At 32.4% G+C, this 19,790-nt stretch overlaps 3 protein-coding genes across 4 annotated transcripts; all 3 read right to left on the bottom strand.

The window, feature by feature from the left end:
• Positions 1-1,762: 1,762 nt before the first annotated feature.
• Positions 1,763-3,820, bottom strand: LOC113859219 (2-alkenal reductase (NADP(+)-dependent)-like). The gene is made up of 5 exons (XM_027492032.1): positions 3,599-3,820; positions 3,114-3,291; positions 2,842-3,011; positions 2,645-2,727; positions 1,763-2,135 (listed from the first exon to the last, which is right to left on the bottom strand). Exons 1-5 carry the CDS (start codon positions 3,758-3,760, stop codon positions 1,763-1,765), a joined length of 966 nt encoding a protein of 321 aa, XP_027347833.1. The 5' UTR covers positions 3,761-3,820.
• On the bottom strand, positions 1,986-15,329 carry LOC113859216 (alpha-1,4 glucan phosphorylase L-2 isozyme, chloroplastic/amyloplastic-like). Of its 2 annotated transcripts, XM_027492030.1 has the most exons (17): positions 14,405-14,657; positions 13,117-13,346; positions 12,931-13,032; positions 12,255-12,431; positions 11,808-12,083; positions 10,952-11,223; positions 10,356-10,473; positions 9,764-10,231; positions 9,491-9,643; positions 9,143-9,271; positions 8,477-8,713; positions 7,694-7,770; positions 7,323-7,509; positions 6,604-6,804; positions 5,096-5,235; positions 2,897-2,903; positions 1,986-1,995 (listed from the first exon to the last, which is right to left on the bottom strand). In XM_027492030.1, the coding sequence occupies exons 1-15, from the start codon at positions 14,619-14,621 to the stop codon at positions 5,119-5,121; spliced, it is 2,961 nt and encodes a 986-aa protein (XP_027347831.1). In that variant the 5' UTR covers positions 14,622-14,657; the 3' UTR covers positions 1,986-1,995; positions 2,897-2,903; positions 5,096-5,118. The 2 variants fall into 2 exon arrangements, with proteins under 2 accessions (XP_027347831.1, XP_027347830.1); XM_027492029.1 differs by lacking the exons at positions 1,986-1,995; positions 2,897-2,903 and having other exon boundaries at positions 4,891-5,235; positions 14,405-15,329.
• Positions 15,330-15,614: 285 nt separating this feature from the next.
• On the bottom strand, positions 15,615-19,098 carry LOC113859218 (probable inactive purple acid phosphatase 9). The gene is made up of 2 exons (XM_027492031.1): positions 18,317-19,098; positions 15,615-17,346 (listed from the first exon to the last, which is right to left on the bottom strand). The coding sequence occupies exons 1-2, from the start codon at positions 19,082-19,084 to the stop codon at positions 16,072-16,074; spliced, it is 2,043 nt and encodes a 680-aa protein (XP_027347832.1). The 5' UTR covers positions 19,085-19,098; the 3' UTR covers positions 15,615-16,071.
• Positions 19,099-19,790: the final 692 nt, after the last annotated feature.

The raw sequence follows: 19,790 nt of genomic DNA, 5'->3' as shown, positions 1-19,790 counted from the left end.
AGTTAGATGTTTGAGTGAGAATTTAGGGAATATAAGATTCTAATTAAATTTTTTATTATTATTTATACTCAATGATATTGCTCTTCTTGTTCATTTTATCTCATTTGTCTCGAATTCCTTGTTGTGGTGACAGGTTTCAAGTTATTTTATTATTCTTTTAACCAGGACTTTGCTTGAGGGCAAGCAAACCTTAAATGTGGCTTTGCTTGAGGGAAAACAAACCTTAAGTACGAGGGACTTGATAAGGTTGTATTTTGACATGTTTTTATAGCTTTTATATTGATAAATGATCATGATTTTACCTGAATTTTATACTAATTTATATATTAATTGGGTAGATTAATATGAGAATGTCACAATTGAGTTTTTAGTACATTTTGGACTTAAATTGATTGGAAAGTAGAACTTTGCTATAGTCAACACATCCAAACCACATGTACAGCTGTGTTTATGGCCTTGCATGACATGCTTATCTATGGGAAGTCCAACTTAAAGAAACTTTAAGGTTTTCGAACCTTATTAAAAAAGGCCTCTGGGACAGCGACTAGGCATTTGGTTTCTCATCTTGTTTTCATCTCATCCATTCCTCTCCTTTTACACATCTTTTTTACAACCCTGCTTGTGATCATTGACACATTCTTAGTAAAACAGGAAGCTTTGAGCGATCGTACTTGAAGCTTTGCCCTAGGTTCTTCTTCATAAGTTCAACTAAGAAGTGTATTATGTTATTTGCTCTAAATTTTATCCATAATTGATTTGTTGTTGAATTTTTTTTAATTTTATATCCTTTAAGCTCAAACAATTAAATTAAAAAAAATTTATAATTAAAAATAATCCTTATGGGATGATAATTCGAGAACTTATTTAGAACCCTTTATTTCTTTTCAATAAGTATATATACTTGCCTACAAACAATATGCAATAAGCATTTTTAAATAGCAAAGAAGAATTGGAGATTTGGAGATTTGGAAGCTGCAAATGAATAATGAAATAAAATTCAATATTGATGATAGTTGGAATCCCTCCTTTACAATGATAGGGAATAGTGGTGGATTATGTTTAACTTCCAGGTGTTAGGTATTAGTTACTAGTTTTTTCGAGCCATTATATTATGGGAAGCATACTCCTAGCTGAGTTAAATGTTATTTGCAACATCTTGCACCTAACTTGGACTAGAGGATATAAGAAACATTACTGTGAATATATTCACTTAATGCAATGTAATTCTTCAACTCAAATTTGCTTGCAAGCTTTAGCACACATGAAAAATTAGTGTGGTACATTTGAGCGTTGCTACAAAAACCTCAAGGAGTTAGCATAGAGTATGTTCTTAGGTCTATCAATATCATTGTAAACACTCTTACCAATATGGATTTCAAGGGTTACTTTAACCTTTAAATTTAGGAATATCCTTTTCCTATATCCATAGATGATATTCTAACAAAAGAGAGTTTAGTTATTTTTCCTATTATGTAATTTATTTTTATTCTTGTCTTATTAAAAAAATATATCATATATAATTTTTTTTATTGAATTTTTGTCTGTTTTATATACATATCTTACCTTTTAGGGTATTATTTATTCAATAAGTGTATCTTCTAAACACACACTTAGTAAAACCAAGTAAAGCAAACATTATTTTTAAAAGAAAAGGCTGATCCGGCGATGCAGAGACTGGAGCACATACACCACTCACTGTATCAAAGTCCTATAATAATTATTTATGAATTTTTTTGCAGCATGCATTTGATATTTGAAGATACTAAGCCACTTTAACTAGTTGTTTTCCAAAGTTACGACCACAGAAAAGTCCAACAAGGGCTTTTGGTCCATTTTCAAGCCCCTCAACCACATCTTCTACATACACAATTTTCTTTTCTCTTATGTATGGCAACAAAGTCTCCAGCATCTTTGGATAGACATAATGGTAATCTAGATGAGTAAAACCCTTTATGTTTAGTCTCTTGAATACAATATGCATCAAATTCCTTAGCACTTCTGGCTGAAGAAGATTGTACTGAGAAATCATTCCACATACTGTGATTCGACCGTAAACTTTCATGTTCAGCAGCACTGCGTCAAGCATTTTACCCCCAACTTGATCAAAGTATAGGTCAATGCCATGAGGGAAGTACCTAATGCAAATCAATATCAGCAATCAGTTCCTCTGTATTGAGGAAATAACAATAGCTTTTCATGCCTTTTATTTCTATCCTCTAGCACTGAGTGCATGTTACTGGACTCAAGAGACCAACACTAGAAGCACTCTTGAAATCTTGATTACTTTTATGTTCTGAATCCATATAAAGACAGCTTTGTGCTTATAATAATGTGGTAAGAATTAAACCGAGAGCACATGGTGAAAAAGGTTTCAATATCGAGAAACTAACAAAAAGTTAATTTGATTAAGTTCATAGATTAAGAGAGTATTTAAGAAAACTTATGTGAAATTTATGGTTTCTGAAGTTTTTTATATAACTTATTAACTTAGTTTTTCTAAAATTTATTATTCTAATAAATTTTATGATTCAATTTAAATCATAAATTTTAATATAATAAGAATTTATTGAATAATGACATAATTAAATTGTTTATTCAAACACACCGAAGGATTAAAGAAAGAAAGAAAGAAAGAAGTGCTGACCTTTTCAAAGCGGCATCCAGATCATGCTCTCGTTTGTAATTGAAGGCATCATCAAACCCAAGCTTATTCTTTAGCAAATCGACCTAGGTTGCAAAGATGATGTTGAATTATTTCATTATACAGGATTTATTTAGAAGTTAAATCAACAACAACGCATAAGATAAGTAATATAAAAGAAATTATATGCATACACACACCTTGTGTTCACTGCCAGCACTTCCAACCACATAACAACCCATCAACTTTGAAAACTGTCCAACTAGCTGACCAACAGCACCTGATGCTGCTGAGATGAACACATGCTCTCCTTTCTTTGGTGGAGAATTAACTTCATATAGTCCAGCATAAGCAGAAATACCAGGCATACCTATCCAAAAAATGATGAGAAAATAACATTTAAATTTAAATTCAAATGTGTATATAATTTGGTTTCATTTTATAATTCATTGCACCAAGAACACTTAATTACCTAGAATTCCAGTATAGTAGGAGAGGGGAACATCAGTGTGGTGGATTTTGAAGAGGTTTTCTGGCTTTTGGATGAGACTATACTCTTCCCATCCAGTATTTCCCCAAACCAAGTCGCCTGCATTGAAGTTTGGATGCCCCGAGTCCAAAACTTCACCCACTCCAAACCCATTTATGGGCTACAAAAGATTAAACCAAATGAAACTGTGTCAGCTCATGTAAGTTTCTGATATTATGATGATTAATATCATTATTTCTACCAAAACTATTGATAACTTTCTAATATAACTTCTATCTATTACTACATAAAATATTTAAAAATTGAGTAAAAACTAAAAAAAGAAAAAGATATAATTAGAAAACACAATTTTTTCTTTTAAAAGTGGAAAGATAAAAAAAAAAATCAGTTATTACTACTTTGCAATTTTATTTGGATTTGTAGGAGTGAAAACAAAGAAAAATTTAAATTTGATCGACAAGACTTACAGAGCCAGGGACATAATACTCAGAGGTGGATACTAAAGGGCCACTCACACTCCTCATTTTGAATTGCATGGTGGGATCGCAAGAAAGGTACAAGTTCTTCACTAAAACATCATTTGAGCCTTGTGGAACCTTCAGCTTAATTGTCTTTGTTACTAGATACATGTCACATTCTTTGGGAGAACCATCAACGTAGTCTCTGAATATCACTTGTTTGTTCTTCACCTCATCTCCAAAATTGTTCATCTCCATTATTAATTTTTTGAATTCTTTAAGCTCGCGCTAAAATCCTGAACATATCGGTTGTCTGACATGTTCTTATTTATAGTTTTGCACTGTCATGAGGGGTGACTCATGAAATCTGAGACACTATTCTAGTTGATGCAAGAGCTTATGATTCTCCGTTGAATTTTTTACGATGTGTCCAATTTGACATAACTGCTTACGACACTACATTTCTTGGGTTTTATGGAAGCCTCATCTTGTGCTTAATTTGTCAAGCACAATCAAGCTTTTGAACTATAAATTATAATGAACACCCAAATTCAAAAGAGACATGTTTTTATTTGAGTTCTGCAGGCAATTACGAGAAATAGTCTTCTGTATGAAAATGAAGTTTAAAATCTATTTGTTTTATTATTTTTTATCAAGATTTATATAAAAAAAATATTTTTTATTGTCATGTTTTTTATAAGAGTCTTTAAAAGTAATAAATATTAACTAACCATGTATATTTATTGAAACTTGTAATATATTTTTCCCAACCATATATCACTACGCAAGTATCTAATTACTTTTGTCTTTCATACACGTTGTCTTTGACTAAATAACACTCCTGATTCAATAAAGTTATCAGCCGTATTTAGAGTTTTAAATTACAATTTGAGTTGCTGTAATTACAGGTCTTATACTACGAAAGAAAGTCCTTGTGATGAGAAGTTTGCATAGTTTTATAATTATTCTAACAGCTAAGATATCTTACATTTACATAGTTTACATTGTATAATTATATTCACAGCAAAAGTAGTATGATAACTGTTACCCCTGCAAGCATGTAGTTGATACTCTTCTTGAATTTAATAGTTTAAGGTATAGGAGTAAAAATGTTTAATGGGAAGTATAACAATGTATTTGTGATTTCTAATACACTTAAAGTTTTTTTTGATAAAAACTATCAAAAAATTGGGGATAGGAACTAGGAAGGTTTGTCATCTTTATCATCGCTTACGAAAAGTTGGGTGAAAAGTAATTCGTTTAATATATCAATCTGCTGGTAAATTGTACATTGGTTTTAGATTAAGAAAAGTCGTACTTAAATTTTATTTGATTTTGATTACTTAGCTCAAAACCAACACGGAATTGGATATAAAAGATCAACAGTGAAATCAGAGAGAGTTCTTATTCGTTTAAGTATAACAAATGCTATGATGACAACATTAACTTTCTAGGTTAAGTTAATATATCCTTTGCATAATTGCATTGGCTATGTGATTTGGGAACAAGTTGCAAGCATGTGTAAATTTTCAAGCCAATTCAACGGGTTCAATTCTCCATATATCTCTAGCATATTCATGTATAGTCCTGTCACTGCTGAATTTGTATGAACCAGCTGTGTTCAAGATTGACATTCTTGTCCATCTCTGCACCAACATCAAAGAGTTTTAAATTGCTACAGGATCTATATCTTACTTCATATCTAAGTAGAGAAATAAATACAATATTTAAACAATGAAAGTTTTTCGTTCTCGTGTGTTTATTGTGACTTCTATTTGAAAAAAAAATGTAAAATATAATTTAAATGGAATAATAATAGCCACTGAAAAGTAACTCTAATAATTAATACTCATTCATAAATTACTTCATGTATTTTAAAAAAACTTATATTTTAATTTTTATACGAATACTTTGTTATGTTTTATAGTTTTTGTCGTTAATGATGTTATCACAGTTATAAACTAAAACATAACAAAACACTAATACAAGAATTAAAATATAATTTTTTTTAAAGTATAAGAATTAATTCATGAACAAGTGTTCACTATAGAGATTTAATGTATAGTTTAATCATAAATAAATAAAATATTTTTGATAAATTTATCTAGAAAAATTAAAAATAATCAATCAAATAAAAAAATCAAGAATTTTTAAGATATTAAAAATTTATACATTCAAGTCAAATATTATTATTGATAGTTCAAGATTATACATATTTATTAATATAGAACTTAGTAATTTAGTAAATATATAGTGAATAAAAAAATCATAATTATAATTACTAAATTTATTAAGAATAATTTATATAAAAAAATATTTTTTTATTGAAGTTGAAAAAAAAACTAAATATACTTGAATATTATTCTATAAATAAAATATCTAATTGATAGAAAAAATACCATAAATATTAATTAATGAGATTTTAATTCGATGTAATAAAGTTGATTTTGTAAAAAAATTTATAACTGTATAATTTTACATTTCAAATATAGTAAATATTTTGTTTTTTATAAAAAATTATTTCAAAAATTTCATAAAAATTGATATATTATATAAAAAATATTAAATATGAATTAAGATAGTTATATATTAAAAAATATAATAAAAATTTTAACATTAATATTTTATTCATTCATTTAAAAACAGTATGAAAAGTAAAATAATAAAATTAAATAAATTTCTTATTAGTCAATATTCAGGTGTTATAAAGATAAAATTGAGTTGTAAAACAGATATTTCCTTAAATATGTAATTACATCTAGTGTTGTGTGATTTTTTAAAATTATAAAATACATATTTAATCTCAATACTTGACATGTTTATAAATTAATCTTTATATTTAAAAAATTAATATTTTAATCTTTACGCGATTTTTTTTTTACTAAGCTGGCTGGCATTATTCTCTATGAAAGATGCTCCGTTTAAGCATTAAATTGACGAGAAAGTTGATGTGAAATTCATGATTTGTTCCTGACTTCTGAATGGAAATCCCTGAGCAGAGAGATGATACTTACCTTCTGATCACGATATGCCTCATCAACTTGTTCTTGGCACTCCAAGTAGCTAGGGAAGTCCTTGCCAACAAGAAAATAATCAGCACGACCATAGCCTTCATTCCCTTCCAACGACCCCATCAATTCTTCATAATTGTAGGGTCCAAAAACACCACTTCTTACATATTCCTTAACTTCTTCAAACCGTGGCTCTGGTACAAACTGCACATATTATAGTATAGACCATAGAAGATTGAGATTATGATTCATTTCACTAGCTTGGACTAAAATAATAATGCCTTAAGGGATTTGTAGAAGCCAAATTTTATTGATTCTTCAACTAATACTTAGATTATGACCCGGTTTGAATTAATTTCTCAATAGATATTTATAAAAGATAAAAACAGAAGCATAAGTTGATTTTAACTTATTAGAAGGATTTTAGTTATTTTACTACTTATTTTCTTCTCCTACAAATATTTTTGCAAAAGCGTATCCAAACTGGACCCATATATATTTGTATGCTTTCCATTCCACCAAGCTAATGCAAAATTTGGAAATGCGTTGTGGTATCAGCAGATAAACATAACATGAGGGTCTTGAGGTTGCTTAAACTTTTATTGTAGCTGGAACTTATGTTTATCTTTAGCCATTGCTATTGTCTCTAGCATGAAAACAAAATAATAAGAAAGGAAAAGGAAAGGAAGAACTGCATGATTCATATTTTTAAAAAAACTTACCTTTCCCTCGGCTCTTTCTTTCCGTAGCCCAGCAATTTCTTGAGCTCGTGCACCAAAAAGAAAGAAGTTATCTTCTCCAACCTCTTGTCTTATTTCAACATTCGCTCCATCAAGAGTTCCTATAAGTATGCATCCATTCATTGCAAATTTCATGTTGCTTGTCCCACTGGCTTCCATCCCAGCAGTGCTAAACACACAGAAAAAAAGAAAAAGAAATGCCAGAAACAAAAACTGATAACATTGATGATAATATCAGCCCTTGAAAATGAATTCATATTAGGCGTCACATGAATATAAACCAAGTAATTTAATTGTAAAAAAAATTAAATTATTTGTTTTTCAAAAAATATTTATCCAAAAAAGAAAAGTACCTGATGTGCTGGGACAACTCACTGCCTGGAATTAGCATTTCAGCGACACTGACATTGTAATCAGGAACAAAAACAACCTACAGAGTAAGGCAAAGAATAAAGATTAGCCTTATGAGTTTGTAGTACGAAAGGCTAGTCTAATGCCCTTTATCTTAATCATTTTAGCTTTTTCCCAACCACCCAAAATTTTCATCCTATACTTATACTTTTGCAGGTGGAATCTCTGGATACATATTATGAAGTTATTCAACATGAAGGTGTTGAATAACTTGATGATTCTAGTTAAATTATTGAGTTAGACTTGAACTAAATCTTCTGAACCCAACTGGCCTCAATGGGATTCAGTCCTGGAATTAAGCAATTTCCAGAGTTTCATTTGAGATAAATTAAATAGATCTTAATTTAACAATCAGTAGACACATGAATTTATTTTTTTTATACATGGGATTTAAAAATTATATATTCTAAAATATGATGTTTCTAGAAAAATTACAGAAATGTAGAGTTCAAAAATTGCTTAAAAAAATATAAAAAGTCAAAATTCGCTAATAATAATTTAAAATAAAATAAAATAAAAATAACTAATAACGTCACTGGCTATTTTTAGCATCTGTCGATTTTTGGAAAGATCCCATATTTTTTTTTTCTAAAATAGCATATTTTGGAAAAAAAATTCATTTTTTCCTCACAAAAAAAAGAGCCTAGGCACATGCAATGAACATTTTAGAATGACTACAATGGGCATCACTCTATGTCTACCTATGTCACCAAAGTTGAGCATACCTTCAAAAGATCACCAATTTCTGGATCATGATTGATTGTAGCCCCTACATCTGTGATGAATTTTACAATCCTCTTGGCTTGGACATAGGTTGCAAATGCTTTCCCCCCAAAAATACAAACCCGAGGAACAACCATTTGTTTTCTTTCCTTAGCACTCAATTCTTTCATCTTCTTGTAGCGATAAACAATTCCCATGATATTCAGTAACTGTCGTTTGTATTCATGAATGCGCTTCACCTGAAATGAAAACGTTAGATCTTTCTCCAACAATTAATTTAGTGTGAAAATCAACATGACATTGGAATTTAATTGTTATCCAATTTTCCCAATTAATGTAAGACCTTTATATATTAAGCTGACATTGATAGGATTTTGATGTGTTGTCTAGTAATTAACCAAAACCCAGATGTGGGTTATTTTATTCTTGTTAATAATCACCTATTGTGTAACCGTCGCATGGAATTCTAAATCTATGTATCTAACGAAACTAAACACCTTTATGAATTATGCATGATTGAGTTCAGTTGTTTTAGATTTAGTAAGGCATTAAAGAACCATGAACTCTAATCCTTGATCAAGATGAAAAAATTCACTCTAGTCCTTCAGTACAAATGTTAACTAAAACAGTAGAAGAAAGAAATGAAGTGGTTGGTGGAAGAAACCAACCTGCACATCAAACATTGCATTTGGATTGACAACATAACCCGTTTTCTCTTTGAGAAATGATGCAACCTTTATTTTGTTTCTTCTTTTTGATTCTATCCACTCCAATTGTAGATCCTCATTATCTGCAAACTGTTAAATAAAATTCATCCATAAGAAAAAAAATATATAGGAACTAAAAAAATTCCAAAAAAATTGTAAAGTGACACTTTACTAACTAATGACCTGTATTGCTTGCTATCATTATGAAGTGATATATATATGAACAGTCGTATATATATTCATTTGCCAATCGTGGAAGTTAAATCATGTCAACTTACCTAATTCAAATATTATTTTAATTTAATTTACCTTGCGAAGTATAGCCAATTTCTTAAGGTCTGTTACCCAGTCTTCTGTTCCAATCCACTTGGTTATGATTTTACTAAGATCAGGATTACAGAAACGAATCCATCTTCTAGGGGTCACCCCATTTGTTTTATTCTGGAATTTCTCAGGCCACAACTGTCAACAGTTAAATGATAAAGAAATTTGATGAGCATTCTGTTTTCTGGATGTATATACAGAGGGATCCCGAGAAAGAAACTGTTCTTGAAAACTGACACAGTTTGCTGGTATTGTTACCTTGTAAAATTCATCAAAAACTTCATCTTTTACAATCTCACTATGAATCTCGGCCACCCCATTTACAGAAAACCCGCCAACAACACATAGATTAGCCATGCGAACCATCATTGGTAGTTTTGAATCAACTTTGAATCTCACTTCTATTTTACTGCCAGTATCCTCTACAACAGTTTCTTCTTCTTCTTCCTCCTCCCCCTCTTTCCCTACTTCATCATCACCATCGTCATCATCTTCTTCTTCTTCTTTTTGTTCTTCTTTTTCCTGTTCTTCTGTTGCCTTTATATCATTATCATCAACATCAATTTCCTCCACAGGATCAACAGCAGGAGTCTCTTTTGGAATATTAAGCAGCTCCATCACTGAGCTAGGCAATTCAATATTTTCCAGTATTCTCATTTTTTTAAATCTTTGTTCCAACAATTCAAGATCATCTGTACCATACTCGGCAATGATTTCATGTATCAACTGGATAACAAAATAAGCATGCATGACAAAAGATATATAAATAATATTTCATAAAGAAGAATAACAGGTAGATGTGCATATAAACCAAGAATATATTAAAGTCTCATAAGTTTAACAGCATTACCTCTTCATCTATCATTCTTATTAGTTCCACGTGTCGAGGAAGTAAATCCTGCAGAAGTGACAAACTCCATTTCTCTAGTGCCTCTGGTAGAACTGTGTGGTTTGTGTAAGCAACCGTTCTTACAGAAGAGTCATTAAAAGAGGTATCAGAGTATAAGGAACAAGGTAGTAATTTTGAAAAGTGATTCTACAAAGCACTAGAGATGAATCAGAAGTTTTATTGTGGAGAAGCTTTGAATTTTGAAAATGGAAGCTAATCTTTCTGTATACGATGGCACACAGAATTCCACCCAAAGATGAAGATAGAAAATTCAGAACAAAATAAACACATTACCCCAAACAAGTAAATAATATTTTTAAAAACCAATGCTACTAAAAGTAACATTCCCCTCAAGAAGAGCCCTTTGGACTTAAAGCATGGACTAAGCACATGGCCATTTTCCTTGCGCTGAAAATCAAATTAATTGGTGGCAGAGGTTGAACTATGAGGCTCTAATATCATTAAAAGCCTAAGCTATTAGCTGAAATCCCAACAATTTGCTTTAATATTAACTTTTAAATATTAGCTGAATACACAGATTTTGCAAAAGGAAGCACCTTTTAGTAATATTCCAGGCTTTCTCCCAACTTAAACCCTTGACATCCATCAATATCCTAATCAGCTCAGGAATGCAAAGTGTTGGATGAGTATCATTCATTTGTACCACCACTTTATCTGGGAGAGTATCCCAATTGACTCTCTTCCCTGATCTCTTTTCAAAGCGTGCAACAATATCTTGGAGAGAGGCAGAACATAGTGTGTATTGTTGCTTCAATCGTAGAGTTTTTCCTTCTATTGATTCATCACCGGGGTACAGAATGTAGCAGATCTGATTGCAATATAACATTAAAAATGAGCATCACAAGTGATTTATGAAGTCCAAATGAAGTTAGTGTTTACAAAAGCAAATAATTTTTCAGATGATTGGTAAATGAAATGGAGGTGCAATTACAGTTTGTAACAAGAAGAAAATAAGCTTTGCTTCATATCTACACACTAGACTTCTCAGTTTAACAGTGGACATTTGGAAACCTTTCAGGCATGTACCTTTAAAAGTTCCAGGGAGGATGCTTAACTTCGATACAAATTCACAATTACTATTAGAAAATTGAGTCTCACACTCCCAATAACTAGCCCATAAGAGGAGGGTTGTTCAAACTAAGATAAGGAGTATTATGATCATTTTCTGAATTGATGTTGGACATCATAATGCACACCCCTCACACCTGGTATGTGAAGTTTGCAAGATTGGATATTTGTGCCTAACTCATTCCCAAAAGCTAGTGCAAAGGAGGAGGATTGTTAAAACCTTATAAAAAGAATTGTCTATATTCCTAACTGATTGAGACATCTGAACAATTACAATATCCTAAAGGTTAAAGGAAAGAAAATAAAATAAGAGTCTCCACAGACCTTCTCTGCTTTCTTCATAGCAGCATATGCTTTGGCATGATCTCCAGAATTGAAGGCTTGCAAATCAAATTCTTCTGGAGAAACTTTAGTCGACCACAATCGCAGATTTATAGTGGTTCTAGTTTTGTATCCAGGTATTGGAACATCATAAGCGACAGCCAATATATTTTCTCCTCCAATCCACTGTTTACTTCCATTTGGCCCTGAATTAACTTCCCCATAGAATTTAACTGGATAAGAAACATCATTTCTCAAAATTTCCCATGGATTTCCCATCTGCAAAGAGACAGAATCAACATAGCACTTCTAACATATTACCTACTCATTAAAATAACATTCCAAATTCCGAATATAGGTAAAAAACCAATTATAGAACAAGGCATGCCTACTATAATATGAAAAGTTTCTTCAAGTCATTAACTATGAAACAATGCATATGAATAATACCTCAAGCCAGTTTTCAGCAACTTCCTCCTGTCCATTCTTTGTTATAAGCTGTTTGAATAAACCATACTTGTATCTGAGTCCATATCCCCATGCAGGGTAATTCAAAGTTGCCAAGGAGTCCAGAAAGCAAGAAGCAAGCCGACCTAATCCCCCATTCCCAAGGGCAGCATCTGGTTCCTGTGGGATTGTATATTAATTTGCTTTTAAATAAGCTCTAATTAACATTGAAAGTATGTCCATAAAACTGCCATTCCTTTCTAATTAATAAGTTTTTATGAAGTTTTTCTTAGTCCTTTAGTAGTTCGTTTCCATAAAAGATAAATGCTTTTTATTGTTAAATTTGATTGCTTGTTTCCTCACAATATTCTTTTAAGAGAAAAAAAAAAGAAAAGGAAAAGATCTTTTAAAGATCTTGAGGATTTAATACAAAACTATTTATATTGTCTAGAGAAAGCCTAGCTTATATTAGTTATTAAAGATATAAAGAATGATAATAGCTGATATCCCCAAGATGATAGATAACAATTTTGTGGAATGGACAAAGAAGCATTAGTCCTGCTCAATTTTCTCTTACATGCTACATGTAGGACTAGGACTAACTGATAAACTAAAATGGTAACAAAAATTAAATCACTTATAGTTTCTGACAAGAAAGAAATTTGTAATATGAATTAACCTGATTAGCCACATCCTCCAAGTTGTGACCCAGCTTTTTGAGAGCCTCAGCATAAGGACCCGAGAGTTGTAAATTCCCAATTGCATTTAGCAATGCCCTACCCTTCACAATTAGAAAAAAAAAATGGCAGTGATTAAAATTGATATATCATTTGAAAAGAAAATGACTTCTGCCCCCAGGATGAACCTGTAGATACTCCATAGACATATAATAGGCTTGCTTAACATTCATTCGCTCGTAATAGTCATTTGTTGCATTCCAATTTATGATAAGAGAATCACGAACACTCTCTGCAGTTGCAAAGAAAGCCTTATTGAGCTCAAACTTCTCTGGAGAAAAAGGGGTGGTGAACTCAGCATGGAATTTGATGCTAGAAGCAATAGATGCAGAATCTGGTACAAATTCATTGAAAGTGCCTGCAAGCGTTAAGCAAGAAAGAATTAATAATTAGAACCTTATTTGCAGGAAAAAGAAAAACAATACTGTATATATTACTAATAACGGTTTTTCTAACATGTGTACAAGACCACAAGTTTAAAAATTAAAAAATATTTTTTTATTAAGAATTGTAGCATTTAATGTATTAATGCCTTAAATTAGGTAATATTTTGTCCTTTTTAATAAAATTTTACCATACATGAATTCTTATTGTGTGCCCTTGGCACACAATAGAAAAACCGCACTAATAAATCTTGTATTTTATTAATTTTGAAGTATATGTATACTTCAATAGGACACTTGAAAGAGTTGTCAGTTTGATTCACTGAATAAATAAACATCTAATTTGTCCATCTAATGAGGTTTTACCATTAATTCCATTAAGACACAAGGAAACTTGGTTAGCATGAAATGAAATCCATAGGAGAATGGAGTAACAGCACACTAATTAGTTTAGTAACAGTCCTATAAATCTCATGCTACATCACCATCAACAAAACTCATTATACTATAATGTTTGTGGAATTTAAACTTCAAAATATGGAGAAATGTGTTCTCTGTATTTCGGTACTACAATTCCTCCACTAAACATCGAAATGATAAACAGACAAAAAAGTGTCATAATAAGAGATGGCTTACACATCATAGTAACTTTATTTTCGTCACATATTATTTACAAATCCCAATTTAAGAGCCACTTCCCTTCTTTATTTAAGCTACAATTCCTAAATCTAAGTTGGAGCAGTACACCATAAAAAGCCACTATTTGAATCAACTATTATGTGCATTTGACAGTTTAACTCAATGCTTGGACATCGCTATTGTTGTTCTCTACTTCTTAGTTCTAAGAACAACAGCACACTACTAGCAACCAATTAAACCCACCCCAGCAACTTTTTCCACAAAATGAAAATCTTAAAGGACTTACAGAAAAATATACAACTATCTGACTTAAAAACATGAATTTTCTGAATTGTATGCTAGAACACGAAGAAGGGACTAAAGTAATAAATTGAAAAGGCAATAAGTAAGCAACCTTGTTCATTGAGTGGTTCTTTCATTTCCTGCTTCTTGTCACTGGCAACATTCTTCACGCACAGTTTTCTTATTGCCCTTCTGGAATTTGACTTGGTGATTACAAACAACTGCCAAATACTGTTTCTTGGACTGAAACCTGCGAAGCTTGATTTGGAATTGCGATGTATAGGTAACTTGGAATGGCTGCAGGTTGTTGAGAAGGGTAGAGCAGCCATTGCTGCAATGCTTTTTATTCAGAATGTGTGTCTCTCAGAGGAAACAGTAACACACTGAACAGAAATGATGTCTATATAATGTGGCTTTGACTTGTGAGGAAGAAAAAAATGAGTGAAAGAGGAAGTGTGTCTTTGTCTTCTTATCTTTATTTAATATCTTGGTATTTGTATTTTGAACACGAGGCAAAATATGGCATGTCGCTATCCTTACTCCTTTTTGTGACACTGGTTGATTGGTTCTCCTTCTTCCCCTTCATGATCAAGAATCATCATGATTTAACTGCATTTGCATGGAACTAGTTAATGACCAAATCACCCCTATGATATTTCTGGGTTTCTGCTTTGCCTTTATATATATACTCTTAAAAATACATCTTCCCTCAACTATGAAGTAAAGTAAATACAAAAACATTTTATAATCCAGAACGTTGTCTTAATTGAAGGGTTACGCTTGAGTATGTATGAGTTTGTCACATGTTAATAGAAACCAGAGACTTGCTTGACTCTTAACAAGAACCACCACCACCAAATTCATAGATCCACTTGGAAACTGTATCAATTCCCTTCAGGAACAACTAAACTTTATGGGTCAGCGGTCAGCACCTTTTGTTGGGATTTCCATTATTTCAGCTCTGGAAGTTTCCTCGTCTATTTAGAAAAAGATAGGAGAGGTAACGGAGCTATTGGGGTTTTTCAAGGTTCTAAGTTGAACAAAATGTAATACATAGTTCAATTTATACAAATTCATAATATATATATATATATATATATATATATATATATTAAATTTTATATATTTCATTCATTATTTTTATCAAATATTTAATATTTTATTCTTTTTTACTTTATAAAAATCAATAATATATCATAATTTTATTATATTTTTATTAATTATTAAATAAATTTATGAAATAAAAGACTTATTTTGAACAATTAAAAAATAAAAATAAATAAATACAAGTAATTAAACTAAAAGAAGAAAAATCATGTATAAATTAAAGTATAAGGATAAAAAAAAAGTGTAATTAAGCTAAAAATTAAAAAAAAAAAAAGTTTAAATCTCAGTAATTCCTAATTTCCTATCCAAAGACCCACACTGAAAGTTATGAGAGATTCGTTTGTTTCAATATTTAGTACACTTTTTACTTTGTTACACAATAGTATGGTCTCATCCGATAGATTACATATTTACATATACCTTCTATAATGTACAACAAACACAAGTGCCTAAAAGAAATGCCTTGAATCACATAGTTCAGCAAGAAAATTTGCATATATACAGAGATAAATCCTCAAGTATATGAGGTGGCAGCTTAGGTGTTTTAATCAAACAAACAAGAGTGGAAATCACACAATTCCAAACCTCCATGCCCTCGTGGAATTTTTTTTTTTTAAGCTGAACCTTCATTACCTAATTAAAAAAGTGGTAAACCATACTATACTATAAAATTCAAGTTTCCTCAGTCTTCACCGGAGTCCAGTCACTCCTGACCTCAGACTTCTTCCTGCCACGTGAAATGAAACCAAGAACATAACCCATGAAAGCCCCAAGCACCAGCACACTTGCTCCCTTGACATACCAAGTCAATGTGGATTCCACAATTTGACTTCCAGCTTCAGAATTAACATCACCAATACCACCATCCTTACCACTGACAACTTCTCCAGATGCCAGAATTTCAACAGTGTCATGCACCTCGCCATCGTGGTTTCCCACATAAGAAAGCACAAGCTTCTGCTTTGAAGCTACCAGTCTAGTGTACCCAAACTCACCCCCACGGTATAGCGACCGTTTCGGCTGTGGAAAGATTGGGTCATCGGGATGGTCAGGTCTTGGTTCCCAGATGGGTTGCCAGTCTTGCCCTGCCATGCCAATCACAACGTGAACAGTGTATCCTTTTTTGTCCCCTGCCTTCCTACCCACGTTACTGCCGCAAGTGAAGTTATTCAGAGGACAAAATCTCTCGTATCTATGAACATGACCCCAAAAGGCAAGTGTCACATTGTTATTCACCAATAGAGGTTCCAAGTGCACAAGCATCTTTCCTCTTAAACCAGCATCCCTATTTTCATGGCTGGTAGTGTACATAGGCCTGTGCCCTTGCACTACCACAAAAGGAGTCTTACTCCTGTCAACCGATTCTAAATCATGCTTTAAGAAGTTGTACTGATTGCTCCCGGGAAGGAAATTGGTCTCTGTGGAAATATACATAAAATGTACTGCTCCCATATCAAACGAGTAATAAAGATTCTTAGTTGGCGGGGCGGCAGTTCCGGTCGGTTCTGAAGAGTTTCCAGGCATGTTGAACCTTAAACTATAGGGCACACCACACTCACCACCCCCATCTTTTCCATAACTTGCCCAGTCAGGTTTCCACGGTTGCAAAGGCCAGTTATACTCATGGTTGCCAATGCAAACATGGTATGGCACTTTTGTTGAAACAGGTTCAATCTGAGTGAAAAAATGGTCCCACAACCACGCATAACCTCTTGCATAACTAATGTCTCCAATGTGCGAGACAAAGGCAGGCTTCTCGCCCAGAGCTTCAACATCGCGGAGGATCCACTTCATGGTTGATATGCTTTCTTCTTGTGTTCTTAGAAACGTATTGTATGGTGCAGCTGTTCCCATGTCTCCAAAGAGGAAGGCTATTGTTTCATCTGAATCACTATTCCTCGATACAAAGCTGTGAGTTGCACTCCAACCTCCATTATCATTTCCAACCTGGAACATATTACATTAAATCTAAACGGTTAGTTAAAAATATTACACCATTCATAAGGTGTGATTGTATGGGAATAAAACATCGGTTTGGTTCCTGAAATTGACCAACACCTGGCAATTTAATCCTAACACAAGGCAAAATTAATCCCTATAGTAAATATACAAATTGGTCCCTTGACACTCTATCTTTGATCTTTGAAAGTTTCACTTTGTACAACTGATCATCAAATTTGTTAACTTACCTTTTGATTCGTTTTAGAAACTAATTGGGCCCTGGAAATTTGGTGTGTACAATTTGGTTCCTGAATATGTTAATTTTACTTACATTTTTGTAAAGAAAGAACCAAAATATAAGATAACACATTCAAGGAGTAAATTGTACGAAGCAAAACTTTCGACTAAATTTATAAACAAAATCCCACTTTCGGGAATCAAATTGTATACTTATTCTAATTCTAACTTAGCCAGTACTGGACACATTTGAGTAAACTTAATTAAACATTTATTTGAAGAGCTCTGGTCAAATGGAAGCTTAATCATAACTTCGACTATAGAACTTATTGAAGTAAGGTAATCAATATTCATTTTGATAAACTGTGTTTAACACTTATTAAAATAAATTTGTTTTAAAAAGAGGCCCATAAGTGTATATTTGGTTCAAGTTATTGAAAAAAGCAATCACTTATTTTATTCAACTTTCAAAAAACAAGGAAAATAATCCCTTACCAATCAATCACTAAAAAAACAAAGTCAAAAGCCACTCTCATGAGTTCAAATGCGCTTCTAAATGTCCCTAATCACGTGTAACATTGAGTGCCCAGTGTAGTACCTAAGCAGCATCCCATTTAATGTGACCCACAAGATACATTATTAGAATAACCAAATTGAGGGTCATCAAACTTCAGAGTTTTTTTCGAATACCAAATCGTTCCTTAAATTATAAAAAAAAAGTGTAAGAATGAATACCAACCTTGTAATAGTATCGCTGTCCTTTCTTCAAATTGGTGATGAGTGCATCGTGGATATAACCAGGGTCCCTCCAACCCACACTAGTGTTAGCGGGAGCGTCGCACATGTGCTCCCTCTGGTACCTCTTAACACGTGCGAGCGCCACGCCATCCAACTTATCCTTCCTCTCCCCATACCGCACGTACGTCTCTTTAGGGTTCCACGTGACGTACATCACGCGCATCGCGTCCTCTTGCTCCGCAAACGCCAAGTGGATCTGATCGGGGCCCCGACCCGAAACAAACGAAACCTCCTCCGAGAACGCAAGAAGGTGGCGCGTAACGGGCAAGGGGTTGTGGTCATGGTCCTGCCGTTTAGGGTTGATTTCGGATTGGGTCCAGCGGAAGATCCGGAAGGAGTAGTTGGATCGGAGGTTGATGAGAGGGAGGGAGAGGGAACCCGACCCGGATTGCCATGTTGGGGATTTCGAGAGGAAGAGGTAGCCGACGAAGTTGTCGTGGGAGGAGGTCGGCGGAGAGTAGATGGCGAGGAAGTCGAGGTCAGAGGGGGAGACGATGCCGGACCACCGTAGGAGGACGGTGTCGCCGGATTTGGAGAGGGTAGTTGGGGTTACCGAAATGGAGGGTTTGGAGTGGGTTTGGGGGATGTTGAAGATGAATACGAAGAGGAAAAGGAAGAGGAGTGTGCGATCGGGGATCATGGTGGAGGATTTCAAATTATGAATGGGTATTGGTGTTTTGGTTTTTCCATAAGCCATCGTTTTGTTCATTAAATGGCCTATTCTTCTTTTGCTTCTTTTACTGTTCTCTTCCTCGTTGAATTTCCTCAGATATTTTTTTTCCCAAATAATTACTTGTATCTTAGTCCCAACAATATTAATCATAATTAGTAATTAATTATGACTTTTCAAGTAACTTAACAGAAATTTATGGGTGGAGACATATTTCACTTTCAGGAATTAATTTTTCAATGTTGCCAAGGGCTATCCTTTTATTAAAAACTAATTCTATTAACATAACCATGTGTTTGACAAAATTAACAGATAACTACAAACTAAGAAGATGGTTAAAAATTAAATGATGAGAGATAGTTAATTCACTTTAAAGTATTTAATTAATCTAGTGTTTAGCTTAACTCATATTATAAAATCATAAATAAGATATCATAATTAAGTAGACTACAATTTAAAATGTAATGATTATATACTTTTTTAAAATTATAATTTTATATTAATTTATTTAAAATTATTTATAGTTGTAAATTAGAATAATAAAGTTTTAATTTTACTTTTATTTATAAATATTTTATTATAAAAATAAAATTTAATTACTCTATTAATTTTTTTCAACACATTAATAATTTATTGCTTTTAAAAATAATAAAATTTGTGACATTTATTTTTTATTATTTGTGACATATTTTTTCAATGTAATAAAAAAATTAAGTTTAAGAAACTATTCAAAAATAATAAAATA

Source organism: Abrus precatorius, unplaced genomic scaffold (genome assembly GCF_003935025.1).
Source record: "Abrus precatorius isolate BTA unplaced genomic scaffold, Abrus_2018 Scaffold2, whole genome shotgun sequence".
Taxonomy (NCBI): Eukaryota; Viridiplantae; Streptophyta; class Magnoliopsida; order Fabales; family Fabaceae; genus Abrus; species Abrus precatorius.
This window is presented reverse-complemented; position numbering and strand designations above follow the sequence as displayed.

What these genes read in the sequence shown, in the direction of transcription:
- LOC113859219 (XM_027492032.1), bottom strand. Translation starts at nt 3,760, where the DNA reads ATGTATCTAGTAACAAAGACAATTAAGCTGAAGGTTCCACAAGGCTCA. An exon ending in CTACTATACTGGAATTCTAG is followed by an intron (nt 3,012 to 3,113) that starts GTAATTAAGTGT and finishes TTTTTTGGATAG; the next exon opens with GTATGCCTGGTATTTCTGCT. An exon ending in CTGGATGCCGCTTTGAAAAG is followed by an intron (nt 2,136 to 2,644) that starts GTCAGCACTTCT and finishes GATTTGCATTAG; the next exon opens with GTACTTCCCTCATGGCATTG.
- LOC113859216 (XM_027492029.1), bottom strand. Translation starts at nt 14,621, where the DNA reads ATGGCTGCTCTACCCTTCTCAACAACCTGCAGCCATTCCAAGTTACCT. An exon ending in AGAACCACTCAATGAACAAG is followed by an intron (nt 13,347 to 14,404) that starts GTTGCTTACTTA and finishes TAACGCTTGCAG; the next exon opens with GCACTTTCAATGAATTTGTA. An exon ending in GAGTTGTCCCAGCACATCAG is followed by an intron (nt 7,510 to 7,693) that starts GTACTTTTCTTT and finishes CTGTGTGTTTAG; the next exon opens with CACTGCTGGGATGGAAGCCA.
- LOC113859218 (XM_027492031.1), bottom strand. Translation starts at nt 19,084, where the DNA reads ATGAACAAAACGATGGCTTATGGAAAAACCAAAACACCAATACCCATT. An exon ending in GACAGCGATACTATTACAAG is followed by an intron (nt 17,347 to 18,316) that starts GTTGGTATTCAT and finishes AATATGTTCCAG; the next exon opens with GTTGGAAATGATAATGGAGG.